Raw genomic sequence first — 17,278 nt, 5'->3', positions numbered from 1 at the left:
TTCCTCCATTGGCCGCACCCATACATACATCCTCTTTTACTACTAATTCTCTGCACGTCAAAAAGCACAAAACTTCTCAACTGCAAATTCTGTGTTGAAGTTCGCTGCAGAGATTAAGTTAATTTGAGACAAGCTTCATCTACTTCTGCAAAAATACTTCATTAGTACGCAAAACATATCACACTCGAGAAGTTCAGTTAATATATCACTTTTAAGCAATACAAATACAACTGTTTAATGAAAAAAAAAAAGGTAAAAAGAAAAAAAATCCTTTGTAATTCCTTTTTCCTAACAATAGTCACCTTACCAAAATCTTCTCACCTCAAGACAAGCGTCCCGCATATGCAGCCACTTAAACCACATGTTCAGTAAAAGAAAAATAATTCTATACAGGGTTGCAGGTTTGTTGACATATCTTTGGCAATGTCCACACAGCCGAACACAACACGTCTGCTTAAGTCCGATTCATGAACTAATGACTCCTCTAAAGCAGATTCATTTGTCAATTGTTAAAGCAATTGCTTTGGCCATCATTATATGAATCAGTATATAACAAATTATTATTGAGAAGAATATACACATATGAAATAAGAACGCTGTGCTTGCCCCAACAAGAGTGGTTAGTAAAATTTTGCCTTAATCAAAATTATTTATAGGTCTACGACCAAAAATAGTAAATTACCTATAAAATAATTTAGTTTAAAGTTAAAACTGGAGTGAGATGAAAGCAAAATTGTGATCAAATTAATGGAATCTGATTATACAGAAAATAATTATCAGGTATATAAAAAAAGATTTTATTTTTCAAAACTACAAAAGCCGAATAATCAGTTTTGTTTTGTTTGTTTTTTTGCCGAAGAAAATGGCTTGAGCGACACCAGTTCATAACAATATAAACTCTAAATATAATGTTTCAGTCAAAGTTCCACTATCAAGTATTGAACAATCTAACAACAGCTCTTTGCTTTCAATGATCCTTATAATAGGTAGAGAAAGACTGTAGAGAAAGATCCTTGTTCAAAAACAACAATAGATATTTTTATGTATACACTGAGACCACAATGATGGCAGTTTTTAATAAGCAAATCAGAGAACTTGATCTAAATTAAACCACACCCACATTACATCAGCACAATAGTCCACTTTAACACATTTACTGTTTAACTTCAGTCTACAAAGCCACTTGTTTCAACATGGAGAGATGCTTTCTACTGATTCTTATATCCACACCAGGTATAAAAACATTTCTTTTAAAACAGACAAATAATTACAAATATAATTAAAAGCGAAAACTTTTGTTGCTGTAGTTATTTCCTTTGTAGGAATTATAAATCTTACACATTTGGGAGAATTAAAATGCTAGCTTTCATCAATCTCTTCACATATTTTGCAGGTGTTTTGTCTGACAGCATTCAACCAACAGACAAGCAAACTAATGTTGACAAAAAAGAAGCAGAGCGTGTAACACTGAGCTGCTCATATGATACAAGGGGCGAGTATGTCGATCTCTACTGGTACAGACAGTATCCTAATAGAGAACCAGAATATTTACTGCGTAAGGTGCCCGTTCGTGGAGTAGTTACAATCATATGCAGATCCTCAGTTTTCAGGCGACTTCATCCCAAACCTCCACTGAACTCACTATTACTGCTGTAACTCTGTCAGATTCAGCTCTCTATTATTGTGCTCTAAGAGTTGGAGCCCAGTGATACAAAATGCCAGAGAGGCTTTACAAAAACTCATTCAGAAAAAAATGCTTTGAACAACGAATATCAAACACATTGGTGTCTTTATAAACCATATAAAGCATCAAATTGCAAGATATGGTAACACCTGCTGGAAAATACAGTTGCATTTTACCACAAACTAGAGGTAAATTTGGTCATTTTAGTGGCAAGTCAGCTTTATACTGTATATTAGTAGCACAACTCTGATTATTAGCAGTATAAATATTGAGTGGCATATAGTACATTTTAAAAACAATGTACAAGCTGTTATTTGCTCTCCCAATGCAAATAGTATTATATGTATATAAGCTATAATATATAAAAAATAAATAAATAAATCACATGATTATTTTTTAAATGCATTGCATAATGATTCACTCAAGACAGTTGTTAAAGATCTGAAACTGAAGAGCGGGGGGAAGGGGGTGGGGGGAAGGGGATGGATTGTTGTGACGTGTGGGCTCCTGGTCACGCGGGGCCCCCCCTACGCCACTGTTAACACAGTATTGTGATGAAGTAGAATGGTGAGGAAATACTCCAGCCTGATCTCACGAGAAAACGTAAGTATTTTACGTTTTGACAGTTTAGTGGCTAATTCGTACGAATTCGTACAAGTTCAGTTGAACGAAATGGTGCGATTTTAAAAAGGAGGCATGGCACCAAACCCCTCCCCTAAACCCAACCGTCATTGGAGGATGAGCAAATCGTACTAAATTGTACGAATTAGATCGTAAGAATTCGTACGAATTAGCCACTAAAAAAAAGTTACGAATTGCCGTGAGATTGTGTTGAATACTCAGGTTAGGGTTGTAGTCAAAAGGGCTGTAGTTAGGGCTGACTTTTCTAAGTTAGGGCTGTAGTCAAAAGTCCAAAACGTTGTGGAGTCCAAATAGGTCTCATTCCAAGTCCTAGTGGATAATACAACGATTTATTATTATTAATAATATTATTATTAGTAACAATAAAAAAGCATGACCAGAGTAAACAATATACAGGATCAAATTGGGAAATTTATTTATGGTACATCATTTCACTATTTTCATAAACTTTTACAAAGTAAGATAGAAATATAACAAAAGTGTGTCATCTTTGGTTGATATTACTTCTCCCAAAACTTTAACTCTGTCATCATTTTTTATGAGTTACAATCTTCTTTAAACACAAAAGATTATGCTGAAAACCTCTAACAATTGACTTTCACAGTATTTGTTTTTCTATGGAAGTCAATGCTTACAGGTTTTCAGCTTTCTTCAAAATATCTTCTTTACTGTTCAACAGAAGAAAGAAACTTGGTTGAAGTTGATTAAAGGGTGAGTAAAATTCCATTATTGATGAGTAAACTACTCCTTTACCTTATGATTACAGTAATAATGGTACAATAGCAGTGTTGCTATCATCACAACAGTCCAGACCAATGTTTGTGAGAAGAAACAGGGAAAAACGTAACTCTGTCCTGTAAATGCTTTTCAGCATCCTCCACACTGAAGTGGTCTTGCCATATCCTGGATCAGCTTCTGAATTTCAAGATTTGATTCTCAGATAAAGGGAATGTAGAGAACACCTATGTGTATCTGGAGATCTCCTCTGTTAAAGTGACAGACTCAGCTCTTTACAACTGTGCCATGGAGCCCACAGTGACAGGGAAACAGAATAACACTTTATTAAAAATACAATTACAATATGCTGTCTGCAAGTCAGAGGAAGCCAACAGCACTGAACTGAGTGGTCTATATACACACCCACATTTACACACATTCAAATTGCACAAAGGACTCTCCACTGCATTCATTCATATGCTTCAACTTCATATCATAACTACATGATTACCTATAATATATTTGTTATCATGGAGAGAAGCATTTTATTGATTCTTCTAACAATACCAGGTAAAACAAACTTCAATTTCCTGCACTAGACTAAAATATATTAAGAATTCAAAGTGTTAATTACTGTATGTTCATATTTAGTCAATAAAATTCAAGTTAGAATCCTGGCGGCGTATATTGGTAATCTGTAATGATAGTTATTCATAGCACTGAATTTACATGGGCGGCAGTTTAATTCTCCTTTTATTGAATAGAATTAATTCTCTTGCAGGTGTGTTTGCTGACAGCCTTGAACCAAAGGACAAGGACAAATAATCAGCGAAGGGCAGTCTGTGACACTGAGCTGCTCATATGATACAAGCAGCAGTTATGTTTATCTGTATTGGTACAAGCGTAACATTAATGGAGAACCTAAATTCATACTGTGGAAAGGTGCCCGATCACGGAGTGATAGACACTATATACCAGACCATCAGTTTGATTCAATTACATCCCAAACCTCCACTGACCTGATTATTAAGAGTGTAACACTGTCAGATTCAGCTCTCTATTATTGTGCTCTAAGAGTTGAAGCCCCAGTGATACAAAATGCCTGAGAGGCTTTACAAAAACGTATACACAATAAGTGCTTTGATGCAATTTTTAATCAGCTAACAATCAAACCACAGCGGTAATTTGTGAGCCACAAAACCTCTGAATAACAGGATACAATAACACCTGCTACAAATGAACTGAAATTAATGAAGGCATAATTTAATAATAATATTTATTAACATGAAAAAGCAACTGTTGGTATTGGTCATTCATAAAGTTCAAATGTCACTCCATCTTCCGGATGAGATGTTAAACCGAGGTCCCGACTCTCTATGGTCAGTGAAGAATCCCATTGGCGTCCCAAATCATCCCCATCCAACCATGCCGTTGTCCTGTGGCTGCCGTCGCATCATCCAAGTGGATGCTGCACACTGGTGGTGCGCTATATAAATACACATTACATTATGCACCCAGTACTGGGAAACACCCATACACGCTTATTCACACACATACACTACGGCCAACTTACTTTATTCAATTCACCTATACCACATCTTTGGACTGGGGAGGAAACCCACGCGAACATAGGAAGTACATGCAAATTCCACAAAGAAACGCCAACTGACACAGCCAGGTCCGGGACCCAAATCAGCAACCTTCTTGCTGTGAGGCGACAGTGTTAACCACTGAGCCACCGTGTCCCCCTAAAAGTGTCATTTTTATCTTAAAACTTATGTTTTAATTTCAAGAGGTAAAGATTAACTGTGCTCTTATACTTTCAAATAAATATTAGAAATAAATGGATTTAATTAAAATGATTACAATAATAATAAAGTTCATTGATGGATAAAAACAACTAAACATTTATTTATTCATTCATTTTCTTTTCGGCTTAGTCCCTTTATTAATCCGGGGGTCGCCACAGCGGAATGAAGCAGCAACTTATTCAGCACGTTTTACACAGCGGATGCCTTTCCAACTGCAACCCATCTCTGGGAAACATCCATACACTCATTCACTACGGACAATTTAGCCTAACCAATTCAGCTGTACCGCATGTCTTTGGACTGTGGGGGGAAACCGGAGCACCTGGAGGAAACCCACACGAATGCAGGGAGAACATAGAAACGCCAACTGACCCAGTAGAGGCTCGAACCAGCAACCTTCTTGCTGTGAGGCAACAGCACTACCTACTGCGCCGCCAACTAAACATTTAAACTAAACATTTAATCTTTTAATAAATGTCTTGAAAGACATCACATATGGGCTTTTCATACAGTAACAACAGTATTAATGTGTGTTTTAAAGAACATCCTACTTTCATGATGTCTGAACGCCACCTGCAGGAACTCATATTAAGAGTCTGCTCACTGACTGCTCACTGATGTAATGCTGCTGACAGAGACAACATCATTTGTACCTGCATCTGAACTTCCTCAAGACATTCACAGATCACCATCTGAAGAAACCCTGAACATTCACACTCATCTGATCATGGAAAGAATCGGTCAAACAAATCGAGATATATCTACTGCTGATTCTTCTCATTGCATCAGGTAGAAATCAACAATTCCATACATTAGCATAATTGTTCTGATCTTTCAATATAATATCCACAACTTAACTATTGAAAGCATATCTTATTAATCATTTGCATCCAGGTGCAATGTGTCAAGATCAGATTGGACAAGCAGTACCAGTGTCACGAGTACAGAAGGAGATTCGGTCATTCTGGACTGTTCATACGACTCAAGCATCAACAATGTCTTCCTATATTGGTACAGAAAATACACTAATGCACAGCCACAATATATACTTCTGAAAGGCGGCCGATCACAGACATATGAGGACATACCAGACCAGGCTAAATTGGATCATCTACATCGCAGAAATCTACTACACTGACCATTAAAAGTGTGACTGTGTCAGATTCAGCTCTCTATTATTGTGCTCTAAGAGTAGGAGCCCAGTGATACAAAGTGCCTGAGAGGCTTTACAAAAAACTTACAGGGGGAAAATGATTTGATGAGGGTGTTATCAAATCAATAACAAACCACATCTGTGTTTTTATAAACCACCATAGAGTAAAACTGCAGAAAATGACAAACACCTGCAGGAAGCAAATAAACAGTTGCATGTACACTACAGCAAATGAAAGCTGAAATACATAATGATCAAGTCAGAAGCTCCAAAGTAATGTAAAAAAGGGAAAAAACATAATTAGGAATTAAAGCACATTATAAAACCATCTTTTGCCAAATGCATTCGACTGCTCCAGTATACATATGTGTGGGGTTTCTTTTATTTTTAAACTACTTTTAAACTATACTTTTTATTTTAAATACATATAATTAAGCTATATTAGTTCCATGGTTTCTGCTACATTCATTCTTCCATGGCGGGGCGCCACGCCAAAATTCACCCCGCCACGGCTACATTACAGCTTCTCATTCAAAACATTCTATTTTTTTAATAGCGGGTGATAATCGCACCAAAACGTATTAAAGGGTAAGTGAATTATAACAGCGCGAACTTTTCTGTAACTGTAGTAGTGCTGTGCGTCATTTGTTTAACCCTTTAAGATTACGTGCTGACTGAAACCTGGATTATACTCGACACGTCCGCTTGTTCACTTAACTGTCAGGTGCGTGATGCGTGAGACCCAGCAAACAGTATAGCCGTTTTCACTTTACTTCAGGAGGCATTAATACCGCTCTGTAGGTCTATTGGAGACATTCATAAATATTCCTAGCAACTCGAATAAATGCTGGAGACATACTCGTTACATAAACGCACTGAAACGCACTTCAGCAGCATTTATTGAGAGCGCACAAGAAGATCTACCGCTCTTGAAGCTGCTTATATTTGAGGGGCGTGCAAGAAGTTGTGCACGAGCAGAGGAAATCAGCGCGCAAGCAAAGAGATTCGCATGCTCGTGGGCTATTACATGAATGAAATTTCGACTTCTATACTGCGCTCACAACATTTGTCATTGAAATAACGCCACAGGTAGTTGGTAGATCTGTGTAAAAAAAAAGGCCTGCCGCCACAGCTGGAAAAAATTCTAGAGGAAACACTAAGTTCGTTAAGTTTAAATCGGTTTCAACCATTTAATCTTTTAGCTTGTGTGCTACACTGTAAACATTTCAGGCTTCCACACAATTCCCTTATGTTGTCCCAACACAAACCTTTAAAAATTTAAGTGGAATGATCATAAAAACATTTAAGTTTTGAAATAAGTGTTAATAATTATGATGCTTCAGCTTATTTGAAATAAGCAGTTTGAACAAGCAGCAAATATATATATATATTTTTTTAATGTAGGGCTGCACGATATTGAAAAAATTAACACTGCAATATTTTGTTATTCTATGATTACGGATAAATGCAATTTCACCAGATGACTTCAATATCTCTATTTGGAAAGAATTTACAGTTTTAAATTGATTGAGATGATTGTGTAGGGCAGTACATCCGCATAAAAGACAGTAAAAAAAAATGTACAAGCATAGACTAAAACCAACAAATAAAAAGTTATTTATGTTTTTCCGATGAGTCTTAACAGTAATCAGGTACAGTAATTGAATAATCAATGTAAAATATTGCGTAGTCTTCCTTTTATAAAAAATACAACTAAATTAATTCTTATTAAAGGTTACAAACGGCACAATTTCTTAGGCCCGAATGAGTTTAAAACCCTCACACAGTCACAGGCCTCAAAACATATGCAAATGATAAATTATAATCCAGACTCAACAGACTGCAGATCCTGCGATGTGACCACAGTCAATGATCGCATGTTGATATCGATGCTGAAAAGATATATTGCCCAGCTAGATGGTGTACATACTAAACCTATTTCCCCAAATGTTTAGAAGATTCTTTAAAAAGGGGTCATTTCAGGGGTCTTAATTAGTAAACTTTATATATTACCAGTGCAGTTTAGATTAACTAAATGCAAATATGATCAGTTCCTAACAAATTCAATGAATAATTTTTTCAGTGTGTGTTTTCAAATGAATCGATTCAGTGAATGACTGATTCAGTGACTCTTTTATAAAAACAGTTGGTTGCTTGATTTCTGAATGATTCGAAACAAACATTTTGGACAAAATCAGTTGAATTAACAGTATTCACTTTAACATTGTACTACTGGTTCAGTGTTTGGACTGATTGTCATGTGGCAACAGACCATTCTTCATGACGAGCCAATCAGACACTAACAGTGATGCTTTATAAGAAGCTGACTGAACGATCAAAAAATGAACTGTACACATTTCTTGGTATGACTACTGTACTTAAGTTGGAGATGACATCACTTCTCATCGGTCTCACATTTCTGGCAGGTACAATAGACTGCTTGTTCAGCATCAAACAAAACGTTAGGCATTTTCCTGTATAATTTCTTCTTGTTATCATTATAACATTTTTTGCAGAAATCACTTTCTGTGCTCATATTGCACCAAACACAAATCCGTCATAGGTAGAGAGGAGGAATCTGCGACTCTCTCATGCCTGTATGAATCCAGCAGCTCTCATGTTTGCTCTTCTGGGGCAGGATACTCCCAAAACAGGCACCTGAGTTTTTACTGCTTAAGGGTGCACGATCCGAGACGCAGTTTCAAAGCATAGATCCTCGATACGATTCTGCCACTTCAAAGACTGCCACTTTTCTGATCATTAACAATCTAAAACTGGAGGACACGGCTTCCTACTACTGTGTGCTGGAAGAACACAGTGATGAAAATGATTTAAAGGCTGTACAAAAACTCAATGTTGAAACCTGTGGTCTTATGAACCTCAAAATACTGTAGTTTCCTTCCTTTCAGTAAATAATATTGGTAGTGGCAAGAGATGTGGTTACAGCTGGCAAATGGAGATTATAAAATGACAGTGTAAGGCAATATCTCTAACTGGCTACTTCATTGATATCCAAACATCTTCAAACAACGTCAGACTGTTTAAACTGCTCAAATTGCATACAGGCTATAAAGGGGCGGAGCTTCCAGAAAGGATTATAACTGTAACTTGTCATTTTAAGCTATTGTGCTCGGAGTCAAATCACAATGTTGCTGTTCATTGTTATTTGGATCCCAAAACTCGCAGGTGGGTGCATTTTTTTCCAGTAACACTTTCCAATAAAGTTATAATAGCTAAGATTAGTAAAACGGTTTCTATATCCTGGACCAAGCCGTATCCTGAGCAGCTACTATGGTGGTCATGGAGGAGTGGAGAACATGAGACTGATTCCTGTGACGCTCCAGGGACAGACAAGTCTTCGCTGAGGCCAGCTTCCAGCCTCCGCCGCTGAGACTGGAGCTCTGCACAAGACGTTTGGCCAGCGGAGAAATTAAAATGGTCGTGTCCAACTGAGTCTGGTTTCTCTCAAGGTTTTTTTTCTTCACTTTCGCCAATTTGTGAAGTTTTTTCCCTCTCCGCTGTCGCCACTGGCTTGCATGGTTCGGGATCTGTAGAGCTGCGCATCGTTGGATTTGCTCTTCAGTGTTTGGACTCTCAGTAGTGATTATTAAACCACACTGAACTGAGCTGAACTGAACTGAATTTAAACACTAAAAACTGAACTACGCTGTTCCAATTTACTATTTACTATGACCTTTTATGTGAAGCTGCTTTGACACAATCTACATTCTAAAAGCGCTATACAAATAAAGGTGAATTGAATTGAATTAAAACAAGCACCTAAAGCAATTATTAAACTTGGTTAACTTTTACTTATGTTAAAATCATAGTTTTGTCCATTAAAATCTAATAGAACTAAAACTACTACTTAATAGTAATAAATACTGCAACAAATACATTGAGAACTTTGTTTATATTACTTTAATGTTTAAGAGACCTTGTTAATATTGGTTATTTTATCAACTAATTTAATTATAAACTGTAAATAATTTTTAAACTGAGTAAACCCGTCGCCTTAAAAGTGACAAGTTGTCGTTCCTTAAAAAGTGAGTTGACCCATTGTAACTTGGAACTGTTAAGTTGACTTAAATAAATGTCTATATCTATGCACATTTTCATTTACTTTATTTTAAGGCAAGTTAAGTTTTTTTTCTTTTTAAAGTCACCTAATAACTTTAAAAGCAACAAGCAAGTTTTACTCACCAAGTAAAGTCAACTAATCGCTTTTTTGCAGTTTAAGGACATTGTTGTAAAACATTATGGTTAAATTTACTATATGTAATGAATCAACTAACTTTAATGAAACATTTTTAGTATTAAATATTAGTTAATGGATCAACTGAAGTCTTAAACTCAAATGTCCTTGCTGTAAAAGTGTGTTCAATTCTTTTTTCACCAACTGCGCATGATTTTATTTAAAATGTGCTTCACAATGCCAAATGAGTCCCCAATGCAATGAATTTCTCCTGCTTTTAATTTTTAAGATGTCACTCATGCAGATGCAATTACCCCAGCCCGTACAGAAGTGAATGTTAATGAGACCGAAAGCATAAATATGTAAATATTCCTCAGCAAGCATACAGTCTCCACTGGTATCGACAGCATGACACATCCGCTCCTCAGTTCCTCATGCTCATCCAACAAAGCAATGGACAAATGATACAGCATTCAGACGAGAGGCTGTCAGGAAAACAACAAAGAGAAAAACAGTGTAGATCTGCAAATCCCCTCTTCCACCATATAAGACTCTGCACTGTATTTCTGTGCTCTGCAGCCCACAGTCACAGGAAATCAAATATTACTGTACACAAATCTGCCATCTTGAGTTTATCATGCTCATGTGTTGCTCTCAGAAAGTGGGAGGAGCTTCAAACCCCTTAAAGATCAAGTGCCATCACAGACTAATCATTATAGCATAATGCTGCTCTTCACAGGTATCCTGTTGTGTGTTATCAGCAGTGAGTATATCTCAATATTGCTTTAAAATCAAACATTATTATGCCATTTGTTTATAAAAAATAATAATAATAATAAAAAAAAAAAAAAAAAAAAAAAAAAAAAAAAAAAAAAAATCACACAGACTTCTTAAATTACGTATTAAATAATATTTTATATTATTATTATTTATATATATATTTTTTATATTTTTGTATTAATATTTTTATTTTTTATTGTATTTTTTATTACATTATTATCAAAATTATTATTTAACATTATTTTATTAAAACTAAATTAGTTGTTGTATGTCAGAGTCTGTTTCATCTATCACCATTTTGTTTTTCAGGTGGAAGGTCTGATATCCATCACTCAGATCAGACTGAGGTCTTTCCTAAGGAGAATGCCTATGTCATTTTGTCCTGCAGTTACTCATCAGCAATCAGTCTGCATTGGTACCGCCAGTTACCCAGATCAGCACCTGAATTTCTTCTATTAGTTCTGCAAACCACTGGACGGATCCAGACTGCACAGAATCTGGATCCTCGGTTTGAGGCAATGCTGAATGAAAAGAAAAACAAAGTTCATCTGATCATCTCCTCTGTCAAAGTGACTGATTCAGCACTGTATTACTGTGCTCTGGAGCCCACAGTGACAGGAAACACAACAACACTGTACAAAAACATGCTCGTGCAGAAGAAAAGGGGAAAAACACTTCACAAATAGTTCCTTTTCTCATCTAAATGTTTTAAAAAATGTGAGGCAATGCATAAAACCTTCAAATAGTATGATTTTCTAAGCCAAACAATTTCTAATGATGTGCTATACCTTCATAACAAAAATATCCCCATCATCACACTTACAGCAATACATAGCATAAAAAACAATAGATGTCAAATCCCTAATAATAGACAGTAGAAAAATGCCACTATAAAAAAAAAAAAAAGCTCAAAAGAAAGCTTTGCTTAGCCATCATAAAAGCCTAGCTTTTTTGACTATACCAAGATTAATCTGCCCTCTAGTGGTCCTTTACACACAGCACACTGACCAATATAATGAGTCAAATATTTATTTTAAGTACATACAATTACATACAAAGTAGGCATTGGACAATAACTGTTTTCAAGGTACCGCGGTTTTGAAAAATCAGATTTTAAAATTGCCAACATTTTGTGCTATACCGTTCCTGCGGTAAATGTAAGATTTTTATTTACTTTTTTTGTTTTCAGGACATCTCGAGCAGAACAGATCTCCAAAGATGCTGTTTAAACTGTAAATAAATTTGTGTTTTGTAACATGATGAAGACAGCAGTTTACTATTTCAAAATAATATATTGTGTTCAAAGGGGAAAATGTTTTTTGCTTTTACCCAGACATTTAAAAAGAATAGATATTTTAGAGCAGTAATCCTATACCGTAAAACGGTGATATTTTTTTATACAAGGTTATCATACCATCAGAATCTTATACCAGACCAAGCCTAATACAAAGTCTATGTGGAAAATAGATTGCAGTCATCTAATCAAAAGTTGTTTAGTGTACAAATCAACCAGGGAAACAAATGAGAATAAAATTCTCTTTTATTCTTGGTTGTGTTTTTATTTCTGTGCTCTAAAATGGGATCAAGAATCAGCCTTTGTACAAGCAGAACACATCAGAAAGATTAAATATTTGTTTTGGAGCTTTACATTTAAATTCTAACTGTTTATAGTACATAAAATGTCAAATACTAAAGACTATACCTCTGATTTTGACTCTCATTACCTACTGGGTACAGCTCTATAATACCTCTGAATTTATCAAAGACTGAGTTCTAAAATGTATAGTTATTGTGAACAATTTCAAGATCATGAAAAATTCCTAAGAATGTTGCTGCACTTTTACATTATACCAGCAGGGAGTACCCAACATTCAACCTACAATGAAAGCTGAATTTGCGGTGCGAAAGGAAACACTGAACATTCAGAAGTTGCTGTTCAGTTCTCTGCAATCCATCATGAGTCCTCATTCCACAATACCAACTTGGCTGAAACACATTCTTATCATTTTATTTTTTCTAGGTGATGTACAGCACTTTTCTTAACTTGATCTGTTTCATTTCAATGTTGTTTGTAAAGGTTTGTTCAACTAATCTTTTGTGTTGTACAGTAGAATGCAGAGGTGAAGACGCCGTACGTCAGCCAACAGCTTCTGTATCTGCTTTCACTGAAGAAACCATAACCTTGAGCTGTGAATATAATACAAAAGACTCAATGCCTGCTCTGCTGTGGTACCGGCAAACACAGCATTTCCCGCCACAATATATTTTAGTAAGGCACAATTTGGGAAATGGAAGCAATTCCAAAGACTTCCCCAACAACAGATATCAGTCCCGGTTGGATTCTGCTGTGGGACAAGTTACTCTGACTGTACGAAACCTTCTTCTGTCTGATTCTTCTGTTTACTTTTGTGCTTTGAGGCCCACTGTGAGCACAGGATACTGAGGATTACAACAAAAACCTGAACTTCACAACACACATTTAGCAGCCACTCTTATTGAATAAACAGAACACAACAGCAACAATTCACTGATCTAATTTGTGCCTTTTGAAAATTATCTATGGCATTTAAAAATGGTGAATAACAAAGAATTTGCGTGCATGTGTGTGTGTATTTTCTTTGCATCTCTCCTATTGTGGTCCCACTTCACACAAATAAAGCAAGACAAATAAATTTGGACATTCAGAGGTCCTTTTGTTTGGTCCCCCTGATAAAAACGGTGCATAAATCCCACAAATGAAGCATTTTGAAAATGTAAAAATGCAGATTGTTTCTTGAGAGGTTTAGGAGTAAGAGATATATACAGATTGCACAGTATTAAAACAAAAAAAACATTACATCTTTGGGAAATTAAATAAATAATAAAGATAGCTGTATTTGTGAAAAGTTATATTTATTTTGAAGTAAAAAAGTCAAACATGTCCATTTAGCAAAATTAACAGGTTTCATGTTGTTGTAATTATTTTTAAATGTAATATTTATCAAAATTATTGTATTGATGTCATTTTCCATTAATTAAAAGTACATTACATTCAGACGTCTTCATTTTCATTAATAATTGCAATAAGTGCAATAATAGTTTCATCCAATCATGTTGAATACCACATTGGTATGATGACATACTGAAATGAGAAAGATATTAACGTAATGTGTGTAATCTTTCCTTTCACATGCATCCGTTTAGTGAGATTCTGCTTAGTCTGCCACTGGTTATTCAATTATTCAACCAACCAAACAAAAAGTAAAATAAAATGTATTTAACATTAATGATATGTGAAAATATTATAAAAATTTATGTACTGTACATTTTCTACATTACCGTATGCACTGTTATCCCTAAAGTTGTATTAATTCAAAATACCTAGATTCAATAAACATAAATACCCATTTTTTTGCTCAATTACTCAATTTGTTTAGTTTGTTGTACGATTTGCATGATATTTTTGATTCTACTGGAATGTTTAAATTGAATGTACTTAACAAAGCTTATTCTAGTCTGTTGTCAAAGTAGTGATGTGCAAGGGAAAATGTGATTGGCTCTTTGTCTTTGGACTGATGTCACTGGTGGATACAGCGTGAGCGCGCATTTTCGAATGGCTGCTGATCACTGAGAGTACAATTTCATATTTTTGTCTCAAACAGCCCATACATTGTTTTCCTTTAATAAACAAAGTATGTAACAGTTAACAAGGAAGCTACATATAAGAATAAGCTGTGTCTAACGTTAGGATCATGTTATTGTTCCGGTCAATCGCAACCGCCATTACCACATTTATATACAGTTCGAAGACGTGCAAAGACGTGCATAATGCGATCGTGACATCGAACATATAATTTGTAAAAAAGTTAATGTAAGTTTTGCCTGTGTTAGCGTGTTCATTTATGCTACATTATAACTGATCGCGGCCGCCGCATTATAACTTAATGTTACAGTTACTGTATGTGAAAACATGCTTTATGAGGTCGTCACATCTAAAGTTTAATATTGATATTGTTTTCGATGAATCATCCGCGTTATCTGTTGTGTAAATTGATTATTTTTTCAGTGGTGGTTATGTATCGTTAGAGATGTTTAGCATAACATTAACCTGAGCTTTTTTAATGTTTTTTTAAGTGAAGCATTAAACAGACTAGAATACATTGAGATTTGCCTCTTTCTTCACATGTAAGAAATACGAATCCATTTTAGTCAGCAGTTTTTAAAGATATGTAACCTCGTGCTCATCAACATGATCTTAGCAAGTGCATTTTCAGGTTATTAGAATGAAAATCTACATAAATAAATAGCTGTAGCGCTCTAATTCTTTTGGTTAACAGTATCTGTTTGGGAAAAATTTGGAGTAAACAGATCAACAAATGTAAATGAGTTTTGTCAGCTAGTAATCTAATGTATATTTTTGTAACTGCAGATTCCAGAAAGATCAAAGCAAGGCCAACAGGATGAGATGAAAATGTAAGTATTGCACATTTGCTTGTGACAAAAGAGGGTTATTATTAAAACATTAGAGAATTAAACATGGGAGCTATGCAAGAACCAGCCATTTCCATGCATATATCAGGAATGTACTTGTAATGAAATGAGTACAGCATTGATAAACATGATAACATGTTAATTTGACAGTTGTTCAATTTTGACATTTCTCTGATGTTAATTAATTTTTTTGTGTGTTTTACTACTACAGGTGTATCAAGAATTCAACCAGATAGTTAGGAAGAATCTTAAGCAAGAATTCTATGGGTCTCTTGATCATCACTGTCCACAGCTGATTCAGATCTTCAGGTCAAAGAGAGTGCTTCCAGTACTTCTTTGTGACCCAACTGAGTTCTTCAAAGCATGTTTTGTAAGTATCATTAATACATGTTTTTGTATTTATATACGTTTTTTGTATCATGTTTCTTAATGTCATTTATGTTAGCAATAACAATAAATAAATCACCCAAACTATGTCTTATTGTAGTTCATTAATAAATAGAATAATGATCAACACCTTTAAACTCTAAAATGATAAGTAGAATAACATACAATCTTTAGTAATTTAATTATATCAAATCTTTTCATGCCGTATGCAATGACTTGTATACAAAAAATGTATTTAGTGTTTTGTAGTATTTTCATATTTTTATATTATTGAATACTGGATTTATTGGGTATACAATTAACAAATTATGTTTGCATAGAACTAAAACATTCAATACAATAATACACATTAAAAAAATGTACACCTCTAAGATTTATTTATGTTATCTATTTATTGTTGCAAGCTTCAGATTATGGAGACTCATGCCAACATGTGCCCACTGGATTCCTTAACCGAGAAAATGAAGATGTGGCTCTGCAACCCCTGTCCTTCCGCCTCCACCCATCCTCAGTGGGAATCATCTAGGAGGGGAATGTTGAAATGGACAATATACCCCAGGCCACGTAACTTTTTGAATTAACCTATGAACTACACCTAGGCTACCCAAAGTGCATGGACAATACCCTTCTTTTCATTCAACAAGTTTGGGTAAGAAGACGCTGAAGGGTAAGATTCTGGCTGTTAAAAAAATCAACTTGCCATGTAAAAAGGTATAGAAAAGGCATGTTCCTTCAGGCTTGCTGTCCTAACTGTGAGATAAATTTTTTTTTTAATTATGCCTTAGTGTTTGGCAAGTGTTAATATTCCATAATGTTACAATTTAATAACATACTGTGGTTGTTTATGATTTGTATGTGTTTGTAAAAATTGTTTAAAAGATTTTAAGCAATTGTTTTAATACGATTTATAACAATAAATATTGACTAATTGTTGTACAAGGCATTTTCTAGTTTTGTCACTTGTCAATTGTCTAGTTTTGTTTCGGATTGATATTCCTAAGTGATTTTAAATAAAGTGTAAAGTAAATTTTTATCCTTTGTCCTTGTTTGTAATGTAGGTGTGTTTTCATTAAATCATTTATAGTGAATAGCTAAATTTTTAATTATTTCTGTCACAACATTCAGGTCAAGATTTTATGTATTAAGCCTATACAGGTTGATTGAACTTAAAACATTTATGAAACTTGTTGCCCTAAAAAAGCTAATTTTGTTTCGTTGAAAAACAACACCTTTTAGTTTATTGTACCTAAGATTTCAATAGTGTTGTACTAAAAACCTTTATTTCAGTCAACTAAATATTTAATTAAATGCATTTGAAATCATAAGTACAATAAACTAAAAAAAGTGTTGTTTATTCAACAAGATGAAATTAGCTTTTTTAGGGCAACGAGTTTCCATAAATTTTTTAAGCTCAATTAACCTGTTCGGGCTTACAGTGC

The 17,278-nt window shown here is 34.8% G+C and overlaps 1 gene segment (V, D, J or C); it reads left to right on the top strand.

Annotated features, from left to right (window-relative positions):
• The first annotated feature begins 1,193 nt into the window (after positions 1 to 1,193).
• On the top strand, positions 1,194 to 1,709 carry LOC130237788 (T cell receptor alpha variable 19-like). The segment is given in 2 exon segments: positions 1,194 to 1,233; positions 1,394 to 1,709. Coding segments are annotated over 2 exon segments (356 nt in total).
• The last annotated feature ends 15,569 nt before the right edge of the window (positions 1,710 to 17,278 follow it).

This window comes from Danio aesculapii, chromosome 2 (genome assembly GCF_903798145.1).
Source record: "Danio aesculapii chromosome 2, fDanAes4.1, whole genome shotgun sequence".
Taxonomy (NCBI): Eukaryota; Metazoa; Chordata; class Actinopteri; order Cypriniformes; family Danionidae; genus Danio; species Danio aesculapii.
Note: the sequence above shows the minus strand (reverse complement) of the source record. Positions and strands in the feature narration are given on the sequence as shown.